At 40.5% G+C, this 26031-nt stretch overlaps 1 protein-coding gene across 1 annotated transcript in view; it reads right to left on the reverse strand.

Annotated features, from left to right (window-relative positions):
• Positions 1 to 16718, reverse strand: part of sh3rf1 (SH3 domain containing ring finger 1) — a 171014-nt gene extending 154296 nt beyond the window's left edge. The window contains exon 1 of the mRNA XM_069197266.1: positions 15168 to 16718. Coding sequence (XP_069053367.1) covers positions 15168 to 15530 — 363 coding nt within the window. The 5' untranslated portion in view covers positions 15531 to 16718. The remainder of the gene's footprint in view (positions 1 to 15167) is intronic.
• Positions 16719 to 26031: the final 9313 nt, after the last annotated feature.

Consider the following 26031-nt stretch of genomic DNA (forward strand, 5'->3'; position numbering starts at 1 on the left):
CGGGGTCCATGGTGTCAGATCACAATTATTGTCTAAATGGTCCCGCGACGAAGAACACGGAGAACGGGAACGCTGAAAATTAGCAGGTATGTAGCATTTAGCTTGATGATAAACAACTACTTGTGTTTCCCATGCAAGCTTAATGCATAATTGATGGCCAAGCACTTTGTGAGTGACACGGCCCCTGGCCCTGTTTACATGGGGGGGTTGTGACTGCAGGCACAGCCCACAGGGAACAGAGGCAAGAGGGGCCATAATAAAAGAGGAAAAACTCCCTAAGTGTAAGAGCCTGGGGTGTGCGTCTCTCAGGGCAGCGCATTAGCACTCATTAGGAAACACATTTGAGGCTCTGCACATCAGGTACCTACAGCTAATTCAGGCACTGTTCACACAGATGGCAGGGGGATCGTTTTTACAGCTCGGGGACTTTTCCCTCCAATTCAAACAGGCAGCAGCGTCATTAACCACCAGTGTTTGCAAAGCCCGCACTCTCCAGCCCACAACACTCCCCAGCCCACTCAGCTGACAAAATGAAAAATCCTCCCCGCACAAGAGAAGAAAAAACTCTGGGGGGTCAGTTGTAATATTGACTTGTTGCTAATTGGGCAAGTCATGCATCACATATTTTTAATATCAAACTCTAAAAATGACATTTTCATCTGGAAAGCACAATTGTAGTTTGTTCAATTTACCTTCTGAAAAGATTTTTAAAGGGCTGAAACAGGACAGTTACCAACAAATAAAGTGATAATTTCTAAGCTTGTTTTCCCTTAGTTTTGAACATGGAGATGCTAAGTAGCTCTTTATACAGTGGTGTATATAAGAATGTGTTTTAAGAACCCAAACTCTGCTCCCGGGCTACTGTATTACTGAAAGCAAAAAGTTTTAAATCTCTTTTGCTCCATTCTCATTTTTGGACAAAAAAACACATTAAGACATTCTTCAAGTGCTACAGGTAATCTGCTGTTACAAGAGATTAACAAGGTCTAGTGTCAACAGCAAGCAATAGGGAAGTAAAACAATTCACAGCTAGAAAGAAAAATACTGCATTCTTGGGTTTCCATGTGTTTTACTGAATCCCAATTGAAGCTCTGCATCTATTCTGCTTCTAAGCTAAAGGTAAGTACTGTTAAAGGTTTATACAGCAGGTCAGACTGCTGTTCAGACAGAACAGCAGGAGATACCGTTTGCCTGACATCTATCCCATTTTGTGCTGTAATAATTTGTGGCTTTCAGGCAAGATGATTAGATCAAAAAGGGATAAAAAGTAGACATACTGACACCAAGAACAAATACCAAGCAACCAATTCTTAAGTTGTGCCCATTGCCAGACCGATGCTTTTAACATTTATTTCACGTTAGGAAGATACATATAGAATATTTTATACAGCATAAGTGGATCATTATAAGCAGTCCGATATAATTAAATAATATAAGTAGCCCAATTCATTATAAAAGTGAAAAATCATTAATAACATAAGTGAATGTTAAAATTACTGAGCAGCTCTTAGGTCTCTGGATTCATAGCAGAAAGGTTGTGGGTTCTAGATTCTTCACTCAAATTCCTTCAATACAATGTCCTGCTATATATCCAAAGCAGGGGTTTGGATAAATGTGTCAGCAAAACAAATAAGTGCTCAGAAAATAGCCTTTGTATACATATAGAAAACAGTCACAATAAAAATATATTGTAAAATGTGTTAACAATCCACACTCTTTAAGTATTATTTCATAGTACAATGTTTAGAGTATTTCTGTAATTCCGGTAGCATAGCAATGGAAGTTATGTGGTAAGAAACTAAGTGACATTCTTCAGCGAGACCAGGCCTCAGTGAAAACTCACCAGCACGAGAGAGTGCACACTGCACCTCCAGTGATCTGAGAGAGAGCACGTACACCACACTCACCTCTCCACGGCACAGACTAAACAGTCCAGAGACTCTACCCAGCCAAAGGAAATGATTCACGCGCACTTTTCGCACAGATAATTGCCAACAGGAAGAAAATTCTACCCAAATATTGTACTGTATTTTACTGAAAGACCCAGACCCAGGAGAGGCCCATATGACTAATTGCAGCCAAAATGTTTTCCTTGCAAACCTAATTGCTTTCTTCGGTTTTTAAACTTCCTTTCACGTCTCCACTGCTAACATGAAATCATAATCCAAAACATGCAGGCTACTCCGGCTTTACTTTCTGTGTCAGCGGAGAGAAAAGGCTTTTTTTTTTATGGACTATATGTAGTTAGCTACAAAGAAAGGTTGAACTATTGACATACTGAAAATATTACATGCTAGAATCCAGAGGTTACTCCGTGCCAGAAAAATCTAACAGGACAGTAAATTATGTTTACTTTTTGTGCCTGTGTTTTAGAATCCAGACTACAGACAGCTCTGAACAGATTGTTTTTCAAGGAGCGTTTCAGCTAACCCATTCAGTTTGGCAGAAGTGTCTCGCAGTTATGTGCACTCATATTTACAGAACTCCACACAAGCAAAGCACTTGAACCCTGTTCCTTTAGCAAAATAAGGCGTCCATCTAGACAGTTTTCCTCCTTAATAGCAACTAAGGCTTGTCATCAGCATGTGAGCATATTCAGCATATTGACATGATGCATAGTCCATTACTGGTGTGTAAGAGTGAAGAAAAGTAGAGCACTGACTTTGATAAGGTTTGATTAAAATAAATAGCTTTATAATATGAACAGAAATAAATAATCTGTCAGTAAAAGGTAAACCATCTCTCGTCTTTTCCACTTGTTTTCCACAGTGCTAAATGTCCACTTGTTTTACAAAATCTGGGTCCAGTTCAGTTCCGCTTAAAAAAATAAGGGGAAAAAAATCAAACCCCATTAGTCCCAAAATAAAGAAAACAAACATGTTAATGCACAGCAACTGATCCTGATAATCAGAGAGAAAAGAAAAAAATAAGCAAGCCGAACTTTAGGTGGGTAGTGCGTAGTCTCTCACAACTGACAGACGTATGTGTCTGAAGCCCAACTTTAGACATGGAGGTTGTTTACCTTAATCTCAAATCAAAGCAGTGACAAAATAATCACAAAAAAGTAACACATAATGGAAATGCAGATGCAAGACCCACTTATTTCTAGAAGATAATTGCATGGAGAGAATGCAGGCTAGACTGGAAAACTTCACCTAGGCAAACACTGAAAATTACGTTTTTTCGATTATTATTTTGGGCACAGAGGTTGGTAAAAACTTCTCCGCAGTTCCCCCCTCGGAACGGAAGGCGCTGTTTTCGGAGAAACTTAATTCTTATCAGGTTGTTCCCACTGAAAGGCTGCCAGATGTAACCACAGCTGGAGAAAGGAAGCAGGGCTCTAAGGACAGCTATTTCCGCCTGCAGTTTCTCGGCGCAGATTGCTGCAGACAGGGCAGTGCTCGTGCGCACGAAGAGTTCGCGGTGTGCCTCCCTTTTAAACCCGTGCCCATCGTCGTCACGCCTGACTGCGACCGGCCACTGAAGCAGGCCGACTAACTTGCGGCTGGTGCTGGTAAGGCCACAGACTGAGACAGAGAACCTATTAGCCTCCTATCCACCCTGCTGCTAATCAACTTTTCCATAAGACACTAAGCATTTCCTAGAGGAAAATAGGAGCCCGTCCAATGTTTAAGCCTTTGGAGGCCACTAGGAAATTTGGCTGGAGAAATCACTCATCAGCTGCTGTTCACAGCAGAAGACCTTATGCGTTTATTTGAAAGGCAATTCAAGGGGCATTCTTATAAATCCACAGTACTGGGGGCATATAGCATTAGAACTCCCTTTGTACATGTGATCATGAAGACATTCTCGGTCACCACTCACCATTAGTGACGGGCTTCCAATCTTAATTACCTCCTTTTAAAAAAAACTCAAACCCAAGAGGAAAAAAAAAGAACATCTTGATTCCCAGAGAACAGCAGTCAAGGTAAGGTGCAGCTTTCACATTTCCATGTACACATATTCTACCCAATTAAACCTTTGGTTTAACAGATGGGGAGGGGGTGAATGACAGTGCCAAACGCATGTTAGAGCGCAAATAACATTATGCAGCACAAGAATACACTACCATACGAGAACAAATATGCACTAGATGTATGCTTTCTGCATCTTTTGACTTATGTTTTTTTTAACAATTGCAGTCAACGTCATCTAAAACAAATGTTTCTGTGCCTTTATCATAAATATACAACCCACTTATTGCATGTATTGGAAATACACTATATAAAGTTCACTAACGCATAGGTATCATAAACAACAAACATTGTAAGAAATTGACCTACACCTATGATCATCTTTTCTCTATTCCTGAAGTTTAAACTTAATCAAATTTATTATTACACTATTTTATTACCTGTGCATTTCCCCCATTATTGTGGGGAAAGGTTCAGTATTTCTGATTTTACAGACAGAATTACCCTTTAGATTCTGTTGGTTCAATCCGAAGTCTATGAAAGCAGGGGTTTACTGTTCTCTCTTTATAAATGCTCATCAGCACTTCCCTGCCTCCATGTGCTACAGAACATGCTCTCACACCTGATAGACGTATGTCCCACGTCCCGAAGAACAGCTACATGTAGTTTTACCTTTGAAAAAATTGGTATTTATCTTGCCTAGACCGTTTAACACTTTTTGATGTACAGTGCTTTCCACAAACAGGGAGGTACTAAATGCTCTCATTGACATTCTTGTTATATTTCTGTAAGAAAGCTCTTGAGTCCCGCAGTCTCAGAGATGCCTATCTTCACTTTTCATCCATCTAAAACTAAACGTGCCCCTTTGAACCTGTGAAGTAAAAATGCCTCCATGTACAGGCTGTTTCATGTTTTGCTTCCCTTGCTGTTGTTTTTGTTATTTTTATTGCTGTTTTCTTGCTTTCCAGGGCACCAAAACTTATCTGCCCCATCTCCCCATTTACTGGCACAGCCCTCAATTGAAATTCCACACATGTTTTCCCAGTTAAGCCCTAGTGCTCAATTTGAAGGAGCTGTGAATGACTTTTCACCTTTTCCTTAGATAAGGACAATAGTGGTTTGTCACCCCTCACCCCTGGGAACACAAACCCAGTACCCTTCACTGCCACAAAGTCCCTACTGCCCCTCCCATGGAAACAACAGTCTCAATCTGTATCAGATCCTTTGTTAATCCTCCATCTCCAACTTTTGTTCACCACCAGTCCAGGGGTCAAAGCAGGGAGCTTCCTTCACCAGTTATTATTGGTCTGCTTGACTAACCTCCCACTACACACAGCTTCCTGGCTTGTGCGTTTAATGGACGCAGTGTTGTTCAAAAGAGCAGAGCACCTGAATCCTCACACTGAATGCTGAAAGGTGTATCCTCTAACTGGCACCACAAGAAACACTCATCTCTGTAACGCACTTCCGTTTAAAACATGGTCTCAAAGGGGCAGCAGAAAATCCTGTGTGTTCATACAACCAGTGGCCTGCAATCTAACAAAGTGACTCATGTCCGTACCCGTCTGTAATGAACCGTCTGGGCAGCGAGAGCCCAGGGGGCAGGAAAGAAAACAAAAATGGTTGTTAACCTGTCACAAACACATGTCCAGCTTCATCCACAGACATCTCACCCCAGCTTCTGCTGGATCAACGACAGTGCCCTGATTGAAAATTGTCAAGGGGGAAATCTGAATATAAAATGAAATAAAATTCCTTGTTTCAGCTATGCTTTCATCTGCTGCATTTTTTAGTAAAAAAAGTTATGAGTCTTGAAGCAGATCAAGTAGGTAGCTGCGGCAACATGCGTAGGCCGCAAAGGAACAAATAAAGGTTTATTCAATGCTTAAAAGAGAAGAAAAGAAAACGTTTAGGCTGTCGAAGGTGAGAAGGAGAGTCACACCCAAAGAAGGCTCCACAGCCGAAACATCGCGGTTCTTTTCTTCTCTTTTTCAAAATGGAATGTATGAAGCATGTGTAAGTGCATGGCAAAACATACCGAGACAGCTACCCTCAACCCCAATTAAACCTCTATAACCTTTACTCAGAAGGAGAAAAAGTGGAATTTTAAAAGAGAAATTGAAAGCTGGCATTCCTTCAGGCTCATTTTGGTTATCTACAAGAGAATTCACAGCCTCCAGGGGCGGAGTGGTGGCACTGTGGCTTAGGATCTGTGTCGGAAGGTTGCCAGTTCAAATCTCATGACCGGCTTTGGAATCCTACTCTGTTGGGCCCCTGAGCAAGGCCCTTAACCCCAACTGCTCCAGGGGTGCTGTACAATGCCTGACCCTGCACTCCCTGACCCCAAGCTTCTCTCCCTGTCTGTGTCTTATGGAGAGCAAACTGGGGTATGCGAAAAGACTAAATCCGAATGCAAGAAATTGTATATGACCAATAAAGTGATCTTATCTTATAAGAGGAAACAATGCGAGTACCAGTCTGCCAATCATGACATTAGTCTACCAAAATCCAGTTATAACTTTCCAGATAATCGGTACCCTTATAAATACCACAGGACAAAAAGTGCCCCTTTATTAGCACCCGTATGGTGTGAACTGTTTAGTGTGATGTGAATGCAATGTACTAGGCAACAATTCTGTCCACACAAAGAGGTCAGTCATGTTAACAGAACAGCAAGTTTAGCGATATTGAGTAATATCAAAACCAATAGTTGATTCCAGGGGAAGATGTTACAGGAGACAATAAACCTACTTTAAAAAGGACATTCAACTTCAACAATTTACATATTAAGTCAGGCAGATAACATGGAGATCTACTAGACTATTAACCAGGATATTTTCTTAGTAAGCATCACAGTTGTGAGGAATAAAGATTACTGCAGTGACTGGCCTTTTAAGAGAAAATACTCTTCAACAAAATCCAGTTCCACTCCAGTCACTCCAGTCTTTATTACCTTTTCTTCTGGTAATAACTCAATTTTTAAATTGTGGCTGGCCTAGTGTTTAAATGCATACATACACACATGCAAGTTATTGTTTTTTACAGCTACACATTTCAGCAAAACAATCAGACAAAAAAAACAGTTAAATCAGATTATCAATGCTCAAATGCAGGCATAAAAGAATATACAGGAAGATAACATCCAAATTTTCAAACTATGTATCTCATAAGTAGAATGTAAATCAAGACCTTCGTTAAAAGATAATGAAAGTGATTTGCAAAGATTGGAATTGGTGTCTGGAAACTCAGTTCTGTCTGTAACCTTTCTGTAGGACAGACTTTACTTGGTACCTGAACTACATCTAAAATTTCCACAGAATTCCTGCAGAGTTAACATAAACTCATGAGGACATTAAAAAAGTGACACAATTCAGCGAAAACCATTCAGCAGATCTAGCCTGTCTGGTAAAACGCAACTCAGCACTTAACTCACAAAAAGACCAGTCTTGTATAATTAAGACTAATAATGGTTTTTTTCACCCCTCAAAGCTTCTTACCATTAGTTTTCCTCATCATCCATCATTAGAGCTCCCCCTGCAAGTGTAGTAATTATTGTTGCAGCATTTCCATTTTTAAAAACTGAAATGAGCAGCTGTTGCATGGAGGTCACATTTAGTTTCTCCATCATTATGGAACAGTTACGACCAGCGTAAAACTCAGCATTATATATCCACTACTTGTGTTATTCCAGAGTCACTAGTTTCCAAGGCTAAAAGAAAAAAAGGGGCAGATCTGCTCTTTACATCCCCCTACAGCGTTATCCTCGTACAGGCATAGCTTATTTGTTTTCCCTTTACGTATTTCATAAAGTCGCCCAGTACTCTGGAGATCCTGCTGAATGTTCAGCAGGTTTTTCTCACTCCAGCACCTGGAAAAGGCAATGGAACCTGATGTGAACAATACTGCCAGCATTAAATGGAACAGACATGTCTCCCGGGTATCTCCATGCTGCAACAAATTAATTTTTGAACATGGCATTATCTCCTGTTACCTCAAGACCTACCTCACATCGCTCACAGACAGTGTACAACAACTGCGGCCACACATGCGCGTTTCTCGGACTCAGTTGCTTGACGCAAGACAAAACAGGGATCAGGGTGGGAAAAAAAAAGTTTTTGCCACTACCTAGAACCAGGGTGGGCAACAAAGTACACACAGGGCATTATTGGCAAGCAAAATAATTTTGAAATGGCACATGCAATAAAAGTCTAATAAGCCACAAAGAAGTTACAAAACTATAAAAACTATGCTTCACTGTTCTGTAATTCTCTACAGCATGCTACCTAATGAAAACTCTTTGGTGTATAAAAAAAATGACTCACTTGGTTTATTTATTTGCATTTATTTTTAGCGTGGCTAGACTATTGTTTTCACAGGAAAGCTCACAATTCATATCGCTGATAACATTTTTCACACTTAAGTTTAAAATCAAACATTGTACAGCCCTGGGAAGGTTTTGGCAACTGTCTTGATGCAATCAAAATCTTTTTTTGTCTGAAAAAGGGCAGAACAACCCAAACTGCACAATGAAAAATGGACTGCAATACTAATATTTCTAGCCGACATCTCTACGCATATAAATGAACCCAACCTCTGTCTGCAGGCTGCAGATCAAACTTATCAAAACATGGAAGGCTTTTCTTTTGCAAAATGCCATATTTTTTCGGGACACTGATCTCAACTTTCCACTATATCCAAAATCGTAAAGAACTTTCAAAATGCTACACAATTCGTGTTGCTGAGATTGCACTATACACGTAAGGACTGGCATCAGAATTTTCCATCTGATTCAGGATTTCCAATGTTTTGGCCTAGTGATTTTTTTTCTGATTAAACGAGACAGATGTGATAATAGTTTTCAAGGTTTCAGTAGGTGGGTATTAAGGATTTTGTAACGCACAGAAGTAAAGTTAGCTCAGAGTTCAATATTCACTCGGTTTCCATTTTTTGGAACTTCAACAGCACTGTAACGAAACCACCTAGAGATGACAAACTTGTATTTTGTCGAGGGTGATTTTTGAATGTTTTCTAAACTTTCACTTTAGCTGGTTAATAACTGAACACTCAGAGGCTTGCATGCTGCTTGAAGTATAAAAAGTTTAAAGCAAGAAAAATTGGAAAGATGTGTATATTAATTAATTACATATTAATGTGTCTATTTTACTATTTAGTTTTAATAATCAAATGTAAGTAGGGCTATCACTGACATTAAAATATCAATGGGAGGCAAATCCGTAAAAAACAAGTACATGAGCACATTTTCTGCCTAGACTGGTATAGGCTACATCAAGTACCAGCTGTGGCACAATCTACAGTACTTAATGACACCAATTCAATGGGTTTTGAATGACCGGAAAGAATGTATTGTTTTCCCATAACCCATTTCTTTAAAGGCATTTCAAAAGGTAGTTTCTCTTAAATTATGGGACATTACGACTGGTTTGTCATGGCGGATATCCATGATGAATAGAGAACTGTTTAAAACCTGTGCTAAAAGAAAAAACAGTGAAACGGAGGGGGAATGCAGAATACCACACTGTCCCTCTGACTTCCTCTCCCTCTCCTCCAGCAGGTATCAAAGTCTCCTAAGAGTGTGCGCACAGCTGTAGTCTGCGGTGCCCAGTGAAAGACCCAGTAGTTCCTCTCACTCCCTTAGGGGCAACCAGAGAGGCGGACAGGCAATGGTGCCACATTATCAGTTTCCCTAATGTCAGCCACACTAATCTGAGTCAGGGTGTCAGTGTCATGTAGCCTTCCTCCTCCGGCAGTTTTCTCCATAGTGAAAGAACCCATGAATGTTTAATAGCAGATTGTCCTCCACACAGCCTGTCCGCTGACAGGGGCTGCTTTAGGTACAAGACCGCAGAACCTTCTACTGTTACACTCCACATCCTTCCCTACACAAAATTCATCTGCTCTCTGGATTCTGTTGTGCAAGCTGCTGTGTTTTTAAGGCTAAACATAACCAAATCTGTTGCAATCTTTTATTCTCATTTAGCTCTACATCGGGGAGTACATGCATTCCGGATAAAATGTATGAGAAGGGAACGTGTTGAGCTTATTCAAATAGTCAGATGAGAGATTCACAACTGCAGTGCCCAGCAAGCAGCCTTTCAGTGAAATCTAAACAGCCCACTGATCAGAGCAAGGACAGGCTGATTCTTCTTGTGGGGCAGGAGGGAGCACAGCATTTCTCTAGATTGGCGCCATTATTAATGCCTTCTCTTGGCCGTCAGGGTTTCAAAACCCAACTCCCAGCAGTGCTGTTATCCGCTCTCTCTTTCTTCATTTCTGAGTCCACGAGATAGGTTTCAAAAACGTCACCATCTTCCCGATTTGCAACAGTGCGAAACTAACACCATCACTTATTTACTGCGTGCTGGTGGCACTCATGATGCCATGATCGTCTGAGCCCACAGCAGTTTCCCTGCGTATCCGTCAGCAGCCTCACTCCCCGAGTCCATCTGACGATGCAACCGAGATACCAGAGAATGAATTACAGAGATTACTTCACCTGACTAACAAATGACACATTAAAGAAAAATAAATCTTGTCAACCACATCTAAAACTTGACTCCCAATCGTACAGCAGCTACGAGTTGTTTACAGATATTTGATAAGGATTCCTCTTGTTTCTATTATATAGGCGCTTCAATGGCTTTAGAATTGAAATGCGTGGGATTCCTAAGTGATTTTAATGAAGAGCTTCAGGCTAGTTTGGATATGAAGGAAAGCTACAATCTTTTTAATTTTTGTAGGTCATCATTTCATCACTTTCTAGCTAGGCACATAACTGACACAACCACAAGTCTCCAACTGAAAACAAGAACATTTAATAACTTGGCACAGAATCAAACAAATTAGTAGGTTTTCCTGAAAGGGCACCCTGGACATGCACTATTAAATTGCGATTTTCACTTCTAATGCCTCCTTCAAAGATCCTGCAGGAAGCTAAAGCCAACAAAATAATTTGAACACAGCTCTGATGTGCAGCAGTGTTTCTGGAACATTGACTTAGCCCAAAAGCCTACACAGAGAGCCTAATGGGCTACTTCCATGAAGCAGAGGCCCAGCCCTTGAGTACAGTGCTTGCTCCTGCCTCTGTGGTGAGTAATGAAGTCATTATGTACAAACATGGTCTGCACACTGTGCCCAACTGCACCTGTGTTGCTGTGTTGAATGTGTCAGGACTGAACATGGGCGTGTATTTTCAAGGATTCTGACATGTAAGTTTAAACTTTCTACGCCCGTTCTGGGCACTGAACCATGTTTAAAAGGCAGCAGGAGAGGAAACCAGTTCAAGGGGGAGCCATTGTCAAGACATGGATGAGACTGCTACCTGCACTTCAAGTCAAGCACTCAAGTGAGACGTTCTGCCCAGGGAAAACACCCCCTGCCCAGGGACGCCTGACATGTGGCATTAATTCAGGAATTAAAAACAGATATAAAAAACTACCCAGATGTTTTCCACTGATCTGCACCAAGCATGTCAAAAAACATCAGCCAAGTGCAGGCTGTAATCCAACCACCCTGTCGCGCGACGGTGAGAGGTTAAAAATAATTACGTTCATGTGGCACCCATAGTAGGGGTGCTGTCCCTTTAGTGGGCTGTTTCTCGGAGCTGGAGCACACATCTATCTGATCTGCGTGCAACAGGAACCCAACCCCTTTCAAACCTGATCAATTTCTTCTGTCCAGATCAAAAGTCAGAGCTTGAAAACGTACAGATAAATGCATGCCCATTTAAGAAAAAAAAAAGGCACAGATTGCTGTACCAGTCTTTTTCAAGTTCAAAGCAGTGATTGAAGAGTACTTTGACTGCACTCTGTTATTGAAAGAGCTTTCCATCACTGAAAAATCTGACTTTGTTTAAAACAATTAAGATGTCCTGGTCCCAAACCTAAATTCTTCACTGAACTAGATATTACAATCATGACGGTCAGAGGAAGACATGCCTAAAATTTAAAAATCTCCTTTGGACTTCAACATTTGAAATGAGCCAGAGAAGAAGACGACATGTGATTGCCACGATATCTACCATGTGAGCGAGTGAGTCACTTTCGGAACCCAAGGCCACAACGTCTCCAAATCCCATTTCTAAAAGGCACAGAGAATAATTGTATGGGGGGGAAAAAAAAAACAAGAGAAAGGAACATGACCGAGAATACACACAACAATCCTGCACAGAACTGGTTTTAAAACCCTCTTCTCAAGTTTGGGAACCATGAAGGCAAAAGGTAAAAACAAAATATCTAAACCGAGAAGCTCAAATCAGAGTAGTTTAAAGCTGTAGGTTGAGGTGGTGTTTTATAAAAAAGGCACTTGAGCCTCATTATAAAACAGTGTTATAATCTACAAATTGCAGAATACTTTCCTAACCTCCACGGGTAGATTATTGTTCATGTTGCAGTATGATCCCTTACATACATGTTGTATTGTTATTAAACTCTGAAATAAGGAGGAGAGGAAAATTTCAACTCTTCAGACCATTTCAATTGATTGCTAGTCAACCATTCATATACATGTAATCTGATCTTGCCTCACATAAGACAGGAATCCTCCCAGAGCAAATGGGTGTATTTCTGTTGTTTTTTTTAAGACATTCAAGTAGCATTATTTTCAAAAAACAAAACGATACATCTGCGTAGATGTGATCAATACAGAGAGAATGGTACTTTGTTTTGGCGATTATATTTTGGATATGGTGAAAAACAGAAAAAGGCTGAGAAAAAGAGATCCTCAGCTTAAAGTTGCGTGAGGGTGATTACTCAAATGTATGCACTGACTCGGCAGAATCTAGCTGCTTTTTTCATGCTAATGGAGCATCAAGCGTCAATGCTAACACCAACAGCTTCAGTCCACGCACCTCCTCAGCCAGTCTGCAGCATTTATTCCACAGTAGTGTTAACTCTTGTTGCAAACCCTGCCGCCCCCCTCACAAGTAAAGCACCAAACATTAATTTGATAGCACGTTTAGATGGATTGATAATATAAATGAGGAGCAGCAATCTCAAGACCTCCTCGCACCCCTCCGTGGCAGCCTGATTATTTCTCACCCCCTGTCGGTTTGCACAAGCAGAAGAGTTCCCACTTTCACTGGTGGCCATGAGAACAGGGAGGAGTGAGTGTGTGTGGGCGAGGGCCGTTACACCACTTCTGGAGTTCAGGGATTGGGGGTGGGGGGGGGTCACACAACAGGCAAGGCAAACAATGGTAAAGCTCAGAGCCTCACACCAGTTTGTGGGCAATGTCAACCAATATCAACCTTCTTGGTTGCCCTCTGGGAAACCCGGACTCTACCTTCTTCACCCTCATGAACTCTTGATACAGTATTAAGATGATGTAAGAAAACACATACATGAGGCCACTGGTGTAACAGTTTTGTGTACTTTATCAAAATATTAAGGAACCCATTATCTACTGCTGTCCTTACTATCAATGTTACTAATGAATGTAACAGCACGGCGGTAGTTGGTACTGATTTAAAGGTTGGCAGCTATCTAAAGTGTCAGGGCCTAACGGAGAGCTGCTGTACCTTTCTCTTTCAGATTAATTAGCATTTTCACAAGCAGGAGTCTATGTAAACATGACTTGAGTGTGCCAGAAAAAAAGGGCTTTTTGTCCATTTGTGAGGTGCACATATTGGGTAAATCAAGCCTCAGCAGTAGGTGAGGCTGGGCCTGGTCTGTAATGGGCCCGGAGGCCTCTGTTCAGTGTGGCCCTTCTCCTCCAGACCTGAATCTCCAAACCATTGGCTACATACAATGACTGGGGAAACTGAGGTCCTGACAGACCACTTGGTCATTGAAGATCCCAGGATAAGTGCTTAAGAGCAGGAAAGTCAACTGCAGTGAATGAGCTACATTCTACACTGGGCTCATATGATATAGCTACCCTAAAGCTCACCTCCATTTAACCAGTGAGGCACGTTTCCTCTAGTCTCAATCCTTCGGTCATGTCACCCAGGTGAGACTGCCCCTGGGGTCCTATTCAGACATATACGTCTTTGGGATTCTTTGTGATGAAAAGCACTATACGGTGTATGTCCTATGACTTTTGGAGGGGAATTTATTAAGCATACTTTAATGTACAGAGACTAGCATTTTAGATTCAAAATATTTTTTCCACCAATTTGGTGTTCACATTATTTTTTATATGAAGGCTTCAAGCGTCACCATCGGCAGTAGAATCAATGAACGTCTTATTCTCCTGCATCCTACTTAAAATAAAACGCCCGAGCTCTGACATCATGCACGTAAACCTTAAATTTCTTTTAGAAAAGGTCTCTTGTAAAAAAAAATCTGTGTCAATCCAAGCAGTATAGTTTTTTCAGGTAACAGAATGATCAATTAAAGGAGTTGAGCTCTTAAGGCCCGCAAATCAATTTTTTGCAACTTTCCCTTGTAAGCTTATAATGTGTAAACTCAGTTAAGAAAAATACTTTTAAGAGCTTCTCACTAAGTTAAGTTCTGGGAGATCTGAGGTGCTAGGCGGCAGGGCTAAGATATATTCGTGCAGAATACAGGTTATCGTGCATCTACGTTAAAATTATACCCTTGAAAAATGCAATCATCTGCAGACACTACTTGATAACCCGTTTATATGAGGCTGCAGGATGCTTTTTGCAACAATCTCGTCTTTAATGAGTAAATATTGCATCTTTTAATTAGCTCTTAACTTTTTTTATGAAAGTTATAAATCAATCTGACAATTCCGGGGAATAAATCTGATAAAACGAGCAAGTACACTGTTTAACTTCCAGAAATCCAATTTAACACAAGATCCAAGGGGGTTAAAGAGGTAATTATTTCCCGGTATGTCTTCCATCTTCCAAATATGATGCGCTAAGCGCGTCTCAGTTGTCCTGCTGATAGTGTGAATCTGTACAATAAAATCGCTGTTGGTGATCCTGCCCTTGTGAGACATGTACACAGTTTTTTTAACTCCTTCATACTTGGGGGTTTTAAAAGTTTCACCAGAAAACTCAACAGCCTTAACTGCATCGATGATAATGATGATTATTAATTATTATTATTCCAACACGTCTGTATAACGTGTACCACGAAACAAAGTACAGTTTCAAGTCGCTATGTATTTATAAGCACAAGCATGTTTCTAAATATGAATAAACATGGTAACTATCACACCCGGCGAGATGTGTTATCAAATAAAGCGTTAAAAAACATAACAGTTTCCAAAAATAATGAGGAAACAGAAAAACAGTGGATGTTAAAAATGTTTAAGTCTGCAAACCTTGACCGGGGAGCTCCGAGTGGCGGTCGGCAAGTCTCGGATGGCTGTCCCTGGAGGAGAGGCTGAGATGCCGGACGCGCATCCAAGGGAAGCCCCGGTGAGAGACGGTCTCCCTCCGTTTCTGGGTCGCTGTTTAATCCCGTCCAGCAGCCGCACCAAAAGGATGTTAGCTGGTAAATCGTCCACGCCGCAGTCCACCAGTATCCGGCACTCCGGGCAGCGCAGCTCGTTGCGGGAGCTGACGATATTTTCCAGGCAGCGGCGGCAGAAAGTGTGCTGGCAAGGCAGGACTTTGGCGGTGGTGTCCAGCCGCTCCAGACATACCGAGCACTCGAGTAAATCCAAGAGGGACGACTCGTCCATCTTAGCCCGAAATGCGAACCGCAAAACGTGTTTCTAGCCCCGCAAACGATGCACTGCGGGCAGGGTGAAACATACTGGCGAGCACAGAGGACGACAACTACTCCTCCTCCTCCGCCGGAGCTCCGGCAAAGAGCTGCTACAACAGAGCCGTACCAAAAAAAAGTGAGGTCAAATCCTAGCAGCAGGCGCACCGAGATCTACATAGCTACGCGTTGATTAGAGGAGCAGAGACGGTGTACTGCAAGACAACACAGCGCTGTTGAGCTTTTAATTACGCACCGCTGCTCGAAAGTGGGAAAACCAAACCCCATATGTGCCCTGCACCTCAGGTGTGTGGTGCAACACCTTAATGACGAAGATAAGGAGACAACACACATTCCCCACCGCTGCGTATCAGCACATCCAGCCACATGATGTCTCAACGATTGTGGAGAACAGATAAAAAAAAAAATCTAAATTCCTCTACCCTTAAACCAAGAGGGACGTTAATCCCTTTAACGACTCGGATCGTAAAACGATGTTCAACTCCTCCATTTCTGTGTGAACTGAAAGGCTGTTATACCCTCAGCTCAATTGCTCAAGACGTTAATTTTTTTCGAAGTGTTCCACAAGATTGTACCCACTCTGCGAGTCTGAAAAAGTGCACAAGTCAACATTGCAATAGGTCACTGACATTGCGAATTGCCAAGAATGAACTATCCAAATTAGTGACTACGCTTGGTGTATAAATTTTAATACGCATTGCATTACAGTTGTTGAATGGAAATTGCAATCTGTCAAAAGTACGTCGTTGTAAAACCTGTTTTCTGCCATTGGCGTGGTTATCGTGACTGCCAGAGTTCTAATTCATGTTGTGTTATGCAGCTAAGGCACTATGACAACAGTAATACTAAAAGTTATCAGAAGCACAAGATTTGCATTAATGAACAAAGCGTGCTTCGTGTAAACAACCATTTCAGAGATGTGCTTCCCATGTTTCGCTATTCCATCTCGGTAAACTAAGATGAAAACTTTTTTCTTCGCGAACTACAGGGATTTTGAAATATTTGATACAACAAATGCTCAGCCTAGCCAAAACCTTGTACAAAACACAAACAAACCCCCCCACAAGACACCTCCTCCGTATTCTCCAAAACACCACGTCTATTTGTCGAAAAGGGTTTCCTTACCCAAGCTCTGAACTAGCGTCACAACAACGGAAATGCGTAACAGAAAACCTGCAGAGATTGTGTGCATCGGAGATAACATCATAAGACGTGGTCGCAACGATAAACATTTGTTGCAACGCAGTGCCCCCTAGCGGTGCATTGATTGTTTTTTTTTCCCTGGCAGGCGAATTTCTTAAAGCGAACAGAGGTTGCAGCCAGCATATAAACGCATAACTCAGTGACAGTTCAGTTTTAGCTTAGCGATCTTTGAATTGCAGTTTGCTATTATAGTGATCACTTACTGAAGACGCCAATTCATTAAGTCCTGAAGGTAAATCATTGTTTTGTAGTGCATTTCCATAATCACTTTTTGTTTGGAAACGTTAGCTTAAAGATCCATAACCACGGTGCATTTTTACACAAGAATAATACTCACTGTATGAAGACTTTAAACCCGAGTCTTGTATGTATCACTCTCCAAAAAATATAAATTTCTTCTCTGAAATCACTCAACAAACAAGATACATTACCAGTCTCAGATCAATGTCCTACTCTGATAAGTGAACTAAATGTTGTTAGTTTTGTACAGTGATGAAGGGGTACTGATTCAAAAACTGAAATTCCTCAAAGGAACTAACACAGTGAACTAAATGGGCTTCTTCAGAATCAACAGTTTAAAATGTGCCAGAGGGCACAAGTGGAAAATTAGGGGGAAATGCATTTAAAACTGAGAACAGGATAAATAAAGAGTATGGAACAGTAGAGTATGGAGTGCTGTCAGAGCTGATAACTTGGTGGATATGTAGATCATTTATCTACTGAGCAGTCATGATCAGACCCTGACTGGGCCACAGCTCTATCAACACTGCTTATCCAGTGGGATCCTCATGTTACTGCCTCCTCCCTAACACCCTTCAGAAAGCCCAGAATATTGCAGCCTTCCCATTTACCGTGGTAAAAAAATGACCTTGTCCATTATACTGTGAATCGACCATGTGGTTTATGTATTCTCCAGCAGCCATATCACCCTGCAACTCACAACTGGCAGCCCACTGAAGCTAAGCAGGTGTGAGCCTGGTCAGTACCTGGATGGGAGACCTCCTGGGAAAAACTAAGGTTGCTGCTGGAAGAGGTGTTAGTGGGGCCAGCAGGGGGCGCTCACCCTGTGGTCCATGTGGGTCCTAATGCCCCAGTATAGTGATGGGGACACTATACTGTAAACAGGCGCCGTCCTTCGGATGAGACGTAAAACCGCGGTCCTGACTCTCTGTGGTCATTAAAAATCCCAGGGTGCTTCTCGAAAAGAGTAGGGGTGTAACCCCGGTGTCCTGGCCAAATTTCCAATTGGCCCTTACTAATCATGGCCTCCTAATAATCCCCCTCTATGAATTGGCTACATTACTCTGCTCTCCTCCCCACTGATAGCTGATGTGTGGTGAGCGTTCTGGCGCACTATGGCTGCCGTCGCATCATCCAGGTGGATGCTGCACATTGGATGCTTTGAGTGGAGTGTCCAGAAAAGCGCTATATAAGTGTAAGCAATTATTATTATTATTCTCCTTCACTTAACTTTAACCAGGTTACTAGCATTGGAAATGTGTCTTAGGCATGTTTATCAGGAAACAACCCTTAGCCTAGTGTTTTAAAGCATCAAAGCAGAGTGATACTGATGACTCCAGAGAAATTCATGATCCAACGTAATTCCAAACCTACATGCTTTTTCATTGATCATCAGAAATATAATAGTTCCATCAGAGTCTCAGCAGAGTTTCCAATCAGTATTGCTTGTTCTGTCCCCATCACATTTATAGACAAACATCTTGTCTCAAGTCCCAGTACAGCAACAATCCCTTTCAGTCAGTATGACTGTAATACACGGGTCTTCAAGTTGAGTTTTCACTGATAACCGAAAAAATCTCAAATTTGTGTAAGAACTATTTTTAGGATACAGTTGAATGCACTACATACAGAAAGGCTGGTTCTACTGGCAGAACTCATGAACTGACAATCATTGTAAGAATTCTCGGAAAGATCAAGCTGAATATTTCTGGCTTTTAACATACCAGTACAATATCCATTCCGAAAAACAGATTTTAATTTTCCATTGCAAATGATTGCAATTCCAACGGATTGCATATGCAAAAGCTAACGATACCTTATTAAAACAGACACAAATAAGCCAATCATTAGATTAACTGGCACAATGTAACATTTTTTAAAGGTCTTCAGCTGTCAATGATTTAAAGAAAAGTAGAAAAGCTGCTGGAGTGTGACCATCTAGCACTGCATACCTCTGCTATTTATTACCGGTGGCCATATCACCATACACCTCACAACAGGCAACTCACTGGAGCTCAGCAGGTGTGAGCCTGCTCAGTACCTGGACTGGAGACTTCCTGGGAAAGCTAAAGTTGCTGCTGGAAGAGGTGTTAGAGGGGCCAGCAGGGGGCGCTCACCCTGCAGCCTGTATGGGTTCTAATGCCCCAGTATAGTGATGGGGACACTTATTATAATAATTAATAATTGCTTACAGTTATATGTAACATGTATATGTTATATGTCTGAAGGACAGCACCTGTTTACAGTATAGTGTCCCAGTCTCTATACTTGGGCATTAGGACCCACATGGACTGCAGGGTAAGTGCCCCCTGCTGGCCCCACTAACACCTCTTCCAGCAGCAACCTTAGTTTTTCCCAGGAGATCTCTCATGCAGGTACTGACCAGCCTCACACCTGTTTAGCTTCAGTGGGTTGCCAGTTGTGAGTTGCAGAGTGATATGGTTGCTGGCACTATACTGTAAACAGGCGCCGTCCTTCTCATGAGATGTAAAACCGAGGTCCTGACTCTCTGCGGTCTTTAAAAACGCCAGAGTGTTTCTTGAAAAGAGTAGGGGTGTTACCTGGGTCTCCTGTCCAAATTCCCTATTGGCCTTTACCAATCATGGCCTCCTAATAATCCCCATCTTGAACTGGCTTCATCACTCTGTTCCCCTCCCTACTGATTGCTGATGTGTGGTGAGTGTCCTGGTGCACTATGGCTGCCGTCGGATCATCCAGGTGGATGTTGCACACTGGTGGTGGTGGAGGGTAGTCCCCATTACCTGAAAAGTGCTATATAAGTGTAAGGATTTATTATTATTGCAGTTTGTTTCTGCGAGTAGTAGTACAGTATATGTTCCTAGAGACAACACTGCCAACCGGTGGATCACAGAAGTACTGTTTTGCTCTTGAATGTGCAACCCAGTGGTTAATGCAAACAAGGCTTGCAAGGCCTACACGTGCACACATAGCCTGTCTCTGTCACACAGACAGAGTGTCTGCAAGCCTGCGGCTGTGTGTTTCTTGAAACCACAGGCATAAAGCACCTTTCAAACGCGTGTCTTTGTTGATATTTGACACCTCCTTGGTTTCAGAAAATGCGTCACTATGGAAATTACATGAAAGAGGAAAAGGTGTATCTTTCCAGCAGACATTTATCAAGGCCCGCTGAGAAAAGCCAGTTAAAGGGTCCTTGTCCCCTTACATTGGAAGTTTTTAAAATTGTAACAGCTATGGGAAAAATACACAGAAATACATAAAAAACACTGCGATGCAAAAGACTCAGCCCATGTTATATGTTCAGTATGTATAATACTGTACATATATTTAGCTTATGATCATCAACATAAAGATTTTACTAGTGTTTCCTATTGTTGTATTAAATGTAACTATTGTTAATATTGGTTTATTTTGGAGAGAAACAATAAAGATGGTCAATTAACAATCTACAGTTCAAACTGACCATAATATAAATGATATATATATATATGAGCAGCCAATATGAAGCATTTCATATATGAAGCATTTCAGCAGGTAGGTAATCCATTACATTTACCAATCCAGTCTAACTGATTCAGTGTCTCATGCTTGTCATCTTTAAGGTTATTTCTGTCTCTCTACATGTCCATAAAGCTAAAATGCTACTTTTTGTACAACACAGCCTGAAGATCTATCAGGATTAACTGGCTAAATTCCACTAGAAGAACTGTTAAATGTGTTTCTGTGTAGGACTTAGCAAAATGCCTAAGATTTTTGCTTAGCGACATAGTGTATGTATGGGAAAAGCAAACAGTAATTCCTGTCTCCACCATCCACTTTCTAACTGCTTTATCCAACACAGGGACACGGACGAGCCAGAGCCAATCCCAGCAAGCAGCAGGCACAAGGCAGGGTTCACACCCTTGACAGGACACCAGGCCTTGGCAGGACACGCATAGACAGAGACACAAACACACTCTCACTTCTGCCAATTTTCCCAGAAGCCAGTTCACCTACTAGTACGTTTTTTGACTGTGGGAGGAAACTGAAGCACCCGTGGAAACCCACATCATCACAAGAACAACATGCAAATCTCACACAGATAGTAGAACCTAGGGCCCCAGTGCTGCAAGGCAACAATGCTTACCACCGCCCCACTGTGACACCATAATTGCTATAGTGTGGTGTTAAAAATTGAAATTATAATGATCGTTTTTTGGTAATTTTGATAATCTAATGCAGCCTGGCCATGTGTGCTGCTGTCACATGTTGCTCTTTATTTCACCAGCTTCAGACATTTCCAAGGACTAAAAAATCCTCGAAAGATTGCAGCTGGCAAAAAGCAAAAATATATTTAAAGGCTGTTTCACTTTAACAGCAGAACACACTCTTAAACAGCCCCAGGTGTTGTATTAAATTATTCAGAAGCTCAAATGCCAATATTGGCATAATTTTGAAGCATTAAGTTAAATAAAATAAAATTGAAATGTCAAAGGTGATACCATTGTCTTTTCCGCCATCCTCATAAGTACTCAAAGCATTTAGCAGCTATAGATTTACCTCATCTATATATAAACATAGTAATGCACACATACAAATACGTAGTGTGTACTTCCTTCAGGTGGTCATAACTGCTTCAGGGTGGTCTTAAAGGAATATTTAGATCAGCTAAGTCCAGGATAATTTTTTTTTAATTCTAGCACTGTTGGGACTGGAGTAATATTACTCACCTGAATTTGTTGAAAGGGATTAGCTTGTAGGAGCATGTTCATTTCATGCAATAAACTGCATCTCCACCAAAATTATAGATCCCCAGTATTCAACAATAGTGTAACCACTAATTAAGTAATTAAGACTGCTACAGAACATAAAGGGGTGTCTATGCCATAAAGACCTTACATCCTGCTTTGGCTACAGAATACATTTGTGTTGTACCACCCACATGGGTTGGATGTCTGTGCTACTGTGATGAAACTATGGAAGAAGCTATAACACATCTCAAAGTTGTGAGCTCTGCTGCCTGACTGTGGTGCACATTTCACTGGGTGGAGTAAAATGAAAAGCATGAAATAGATTTTGGGATCCCAAAATATTTTCAGGTGGTTTGGACTAGACAACAATCATTAAAGATTATTATTTAGAAATATTCCCAATGTATGGGTTACTAACTCATCTGAGTTACATATAAAATATTTGTGGTGCAAATTTCATTGGAATTTATTTTCAGTAGATTGCAACAGGCATGATTCTATGTATAAATGGATTTAAGCCTATAAGTCTATTCTAATTGTGTAGAACCAGTATAGAAGGAATTGTCCTTTATTAACAACAATTAATGTGCAGTTTTGACTTGCTATGAATACAAGGCAACCCTGTAAATAAACTTGTCTGTTGATGGGATTACCTAGTGAGATCATGTCTGTCACTGATGGCTCAGTTTCAGTGCAGTTTAGTTGGGTGTTGGGTCCAGAGTATCTTTCTGGCCCTTAATCCCCCAACACTACCATCTGAGATGCTGTGAGTAATTAATTTTTGATTGGCAAGAACACTCTTATGAATTGGCTTTGTGGTCAAAATGTAAAGATTCCCCTGGAATCAAAGAGAGAGTGTCTTCCAGCTTTTCTTTGATTAAATGCCACTCCACAGACGAGAAGCAGATTGACTCGATGGCTGTATGTTGGAGGTTAATATTTTTGGAAGGCATGGGAGCAGCAATTAATCACTCCGAGGGATCTTTTTTGGACAAAGTAAGTCTGAACGGCTTCGTTTGGAAGGAGTGTTTTTATGATTCTGAGTGTGTAAATCAGAAGAGCTAGGCATTACAATAACTCATCTCAAATTCTCCTGGTATATTACTTCTTAAAATATTCTTCTGCACAGGTAATTAACAATGGTGTGCAATGACTACCAACCATTTTTCATCAGCAATAAAACAAGAATATGTAGGCTGCAGACATCTGCTTTTCTCTAAAGATACCTGGATCTCAGTTTGTGGGCTGTTCAATGAAAATACCTGGTATTGAATAAGAATCCAGTTAAAATCTAATGTTCTGAGGAGGGAAATGCAAACCTGTGTATCTGCAATTTGTTCATTATTACACAGTTTGTCTTGCAACTTCAGTAATTTGTGGCTCATAAAATTCAAGAAAAAGATTTATGGTAGATCATCAGTAGCATTTCTGAAACATCTTCATATTTAATTTTTATTTTGTGGCTTTTGGTGAATAATATGTATAAAATACTTACAGTGCACTATCCTTGTGTATGTGTTTAGGGTTAGAAAGTGTTCTGGGGGGTGTTCCTATATTGTACTTTACATATTAGACATCGTAATTAATTTTTCACTGTTTACACTGACTTTTTTTAATGTTGGCAAATTATCATTGTGAGCATCATGGAAAGTTTAAAACAACAAAATTGTTGAAACATAAACATAATAATACATAAAGACATATAATACATAAACAAATCAATTTGTTCTCTTATGACAGGATAAATCTTTTGGATGTCACGGAAATCATTTCCTTTTTCTCTGAACTCAGTTAAATAGTCAATATTCATTGACCAATTTGTCACATACCTGCAGCTGTGGCAGCAGTTTGGGGCTACTGGTGTTTCAAGACTTCTTCAGAAACAGTTCAAGTTCAATATTCACTCAAAACAAAGGCCATGAGAAATGGTGTTATTTAACAGACATTCGGGAGGGTCTTACACTTCTGCTTCCCTACATATAAATATTCCTTGGCTTGGCGGCCCACAATTCTGCACATCTTTTCTAGTTCTCCTCCATTCACCCCAACTTCACCTATGCAACTGCCTCCCTGGTTCATTCTTTATAAGTGAAGGTGGATGTGAGGGCACTTATCTTCAACCCGCACTGTCATTTCCTCAGACAGGCTAATTGACAGCAAAGTATTAAGTACGCTATTCCTTTATATTTGTTTGCTCGTTTTGTCATTATTAGAATTTATCTAATCTACTGGAAATAATGTTCCTGCAATGAGGAGGTTGTTAAGCTTGGTCCTGCAGAAATAGATTTTATATGTATAATCAACTGGAATTGGTTAATTATGTTTAAAAGTAAGTAGGAAAGAAACCTCAAAAGGAAATTGCATATTTACACCTAAGTAACTCTGCATGACAATGTGGAAGCAATTTGCATAGATCAAAGCCTTTCATCTAAAGAAACATTTGGTATTTCAGAACAAATTCCAGCAAATAGAAACACCTTATTTATTCTTTTTTTTAATTAAATCTGAGATCTTCTGAAACTGCATAATTGCTTTGTAATTCTGTAATAAGAACCTGAAGTTACATTCACCTGAAAGGCTGGCACATTTAAACTAAACCTCTGTTGTTGCTGTGAAGTCCACATTTTCTTGTGAAATGGCTGACAGTTAGACAAGCTACAATGATTTTTATTCTGTCAAAATGCATTAAGTCAGAGGAGCAGAAAGCTGCAGAGAAACTCAGAGTAAAGCAGAGACGTGGCAATTCTGCACATGAGCAGAAATGTGGAACTGTGTTTGTTGACATTGCTGCACACAGTCAGGAAAACTGTTAGGTGTGAATTAGGTTCTCAGTGCCAGGACAGAGCCTCCCTCTCAACTCTCTTTTCATAATCCAAATCTGGGTTTTGGCATGCTTGGTCCATGAAAGATGTCCTTTCTTTCACACTGCAGCAGTATTTAAAGAATTTCTTTTCATCAGGTGTGCAGGGTACCTTTTTTCTGTTTTCTTATATACACGTCCAAAAACCCTTTTCGCAGTTTCATTGAGAAATGCTGAGTCACCAAAGAAGTACATCCATTGAATCCAAATGGGCAAAAATGGTACCTAGGTGACAGCTGTCTTAATCAGTCTTTAACAGGTTTTCCAGGCTTATAACAATAACAATCTGTCATGAGGAACTTTATAATAAGTTTTCTGAAAATAAAAATGTACCATATCTCTTTGTATTCATTGGTAGTTTAGTTTAAGCAAATGGATTTTCTAAATCCATTTTTCACGCATCATATTGCCATGAAGCTTTTCCTCTATTTTACTTCTAAATATTGTTTCCATAATCTTACATGTAATTGCATTAATTAATAATACCTATTGGTCTAAAATATACAGTTTAATTTTGTCACCCTTTTTATGAGGGGATGCTAATTTAGCAACTTTCCAGTTTGTGGATACTACCCTTGTCTTCAGAGACTGCTGAAAGGTTACATTAACAGTATTAATGGCCTATGAATAGTATCTCTTGATTACAATGTATAATTAGACCAATGTTGCCCTATGCCCTAGAGATGGCACCAATAACACTTCTGCCTGTATTAACAACAGATTAGATGAGACAAATTCTTACTTTGCTCAAGTGAAACTTTTTGATGGTAGATTGAGATTGGTTTTAAATTTATATCAAGATGACCGACTTCTTTGGGTTTTTCACTTGTATAAACACGCTTTCTGTATTTGTGTATTGCATACATTTCTAAACAAATAAATAATCTCATTGCTATAAGAGTCAATTGGCTGATTGTTTTAATTTTTTAATCTACAGATTCAAATCTGTCACTTAAGGCTTTTGCAAAACTAAAAAAGGATGAAGGTAAGTCTGTATAATTGTAATTGTTTCTAGGAAAAAACCAAACAAAAATGAAAAGGTTTATTTGAATTCCTTGACAGGATAATAAATCTCCATGGTATGAAGTGGAAAATACTATTGTCAAGATTCAAGAAAAATATTTCAGGTCTAATAATTACCCATGGTGAAAATTATCACCTAGGGACCCTGCACTGGGTAATGGGGAATAATTCTGTTAGTAATGCCAGTCAAACCACTAAGAATGAAAAAAATATATATTTTTATGTCTTGAAAAAGGGTAGCCTTGAGGAAGAAGGAGCTTGATGAGCTCATGCTCATGTTGTAGTCCTTATTGACTTACAGTTATTAAATGCGGTGGAGCTGAGCTCTTGTTCATTAGGACAGATCTATAGGGTTGCTAAGAGTTGGCATCTGTTCCAAATGAAAATGAACCACAGGGGGATTTCACATTCTTCCTGTTTTC

Source organism: Lepisosteus oculatus, chromosome 13 (genome assembly GCF_040954835.1).
Source record: "Lepisosteus oculatus isolate fLepOcu1 chromosome 13, fLepOcu1.hap2, whole genome shotgun sequence".
Lineage (NCBI taxonomy): Eukaryota > Metazoa > Chordata > Actinopteri > Semionotiformes > Lepisosteidae > Lepisosteus > Lepisosteus oculatus.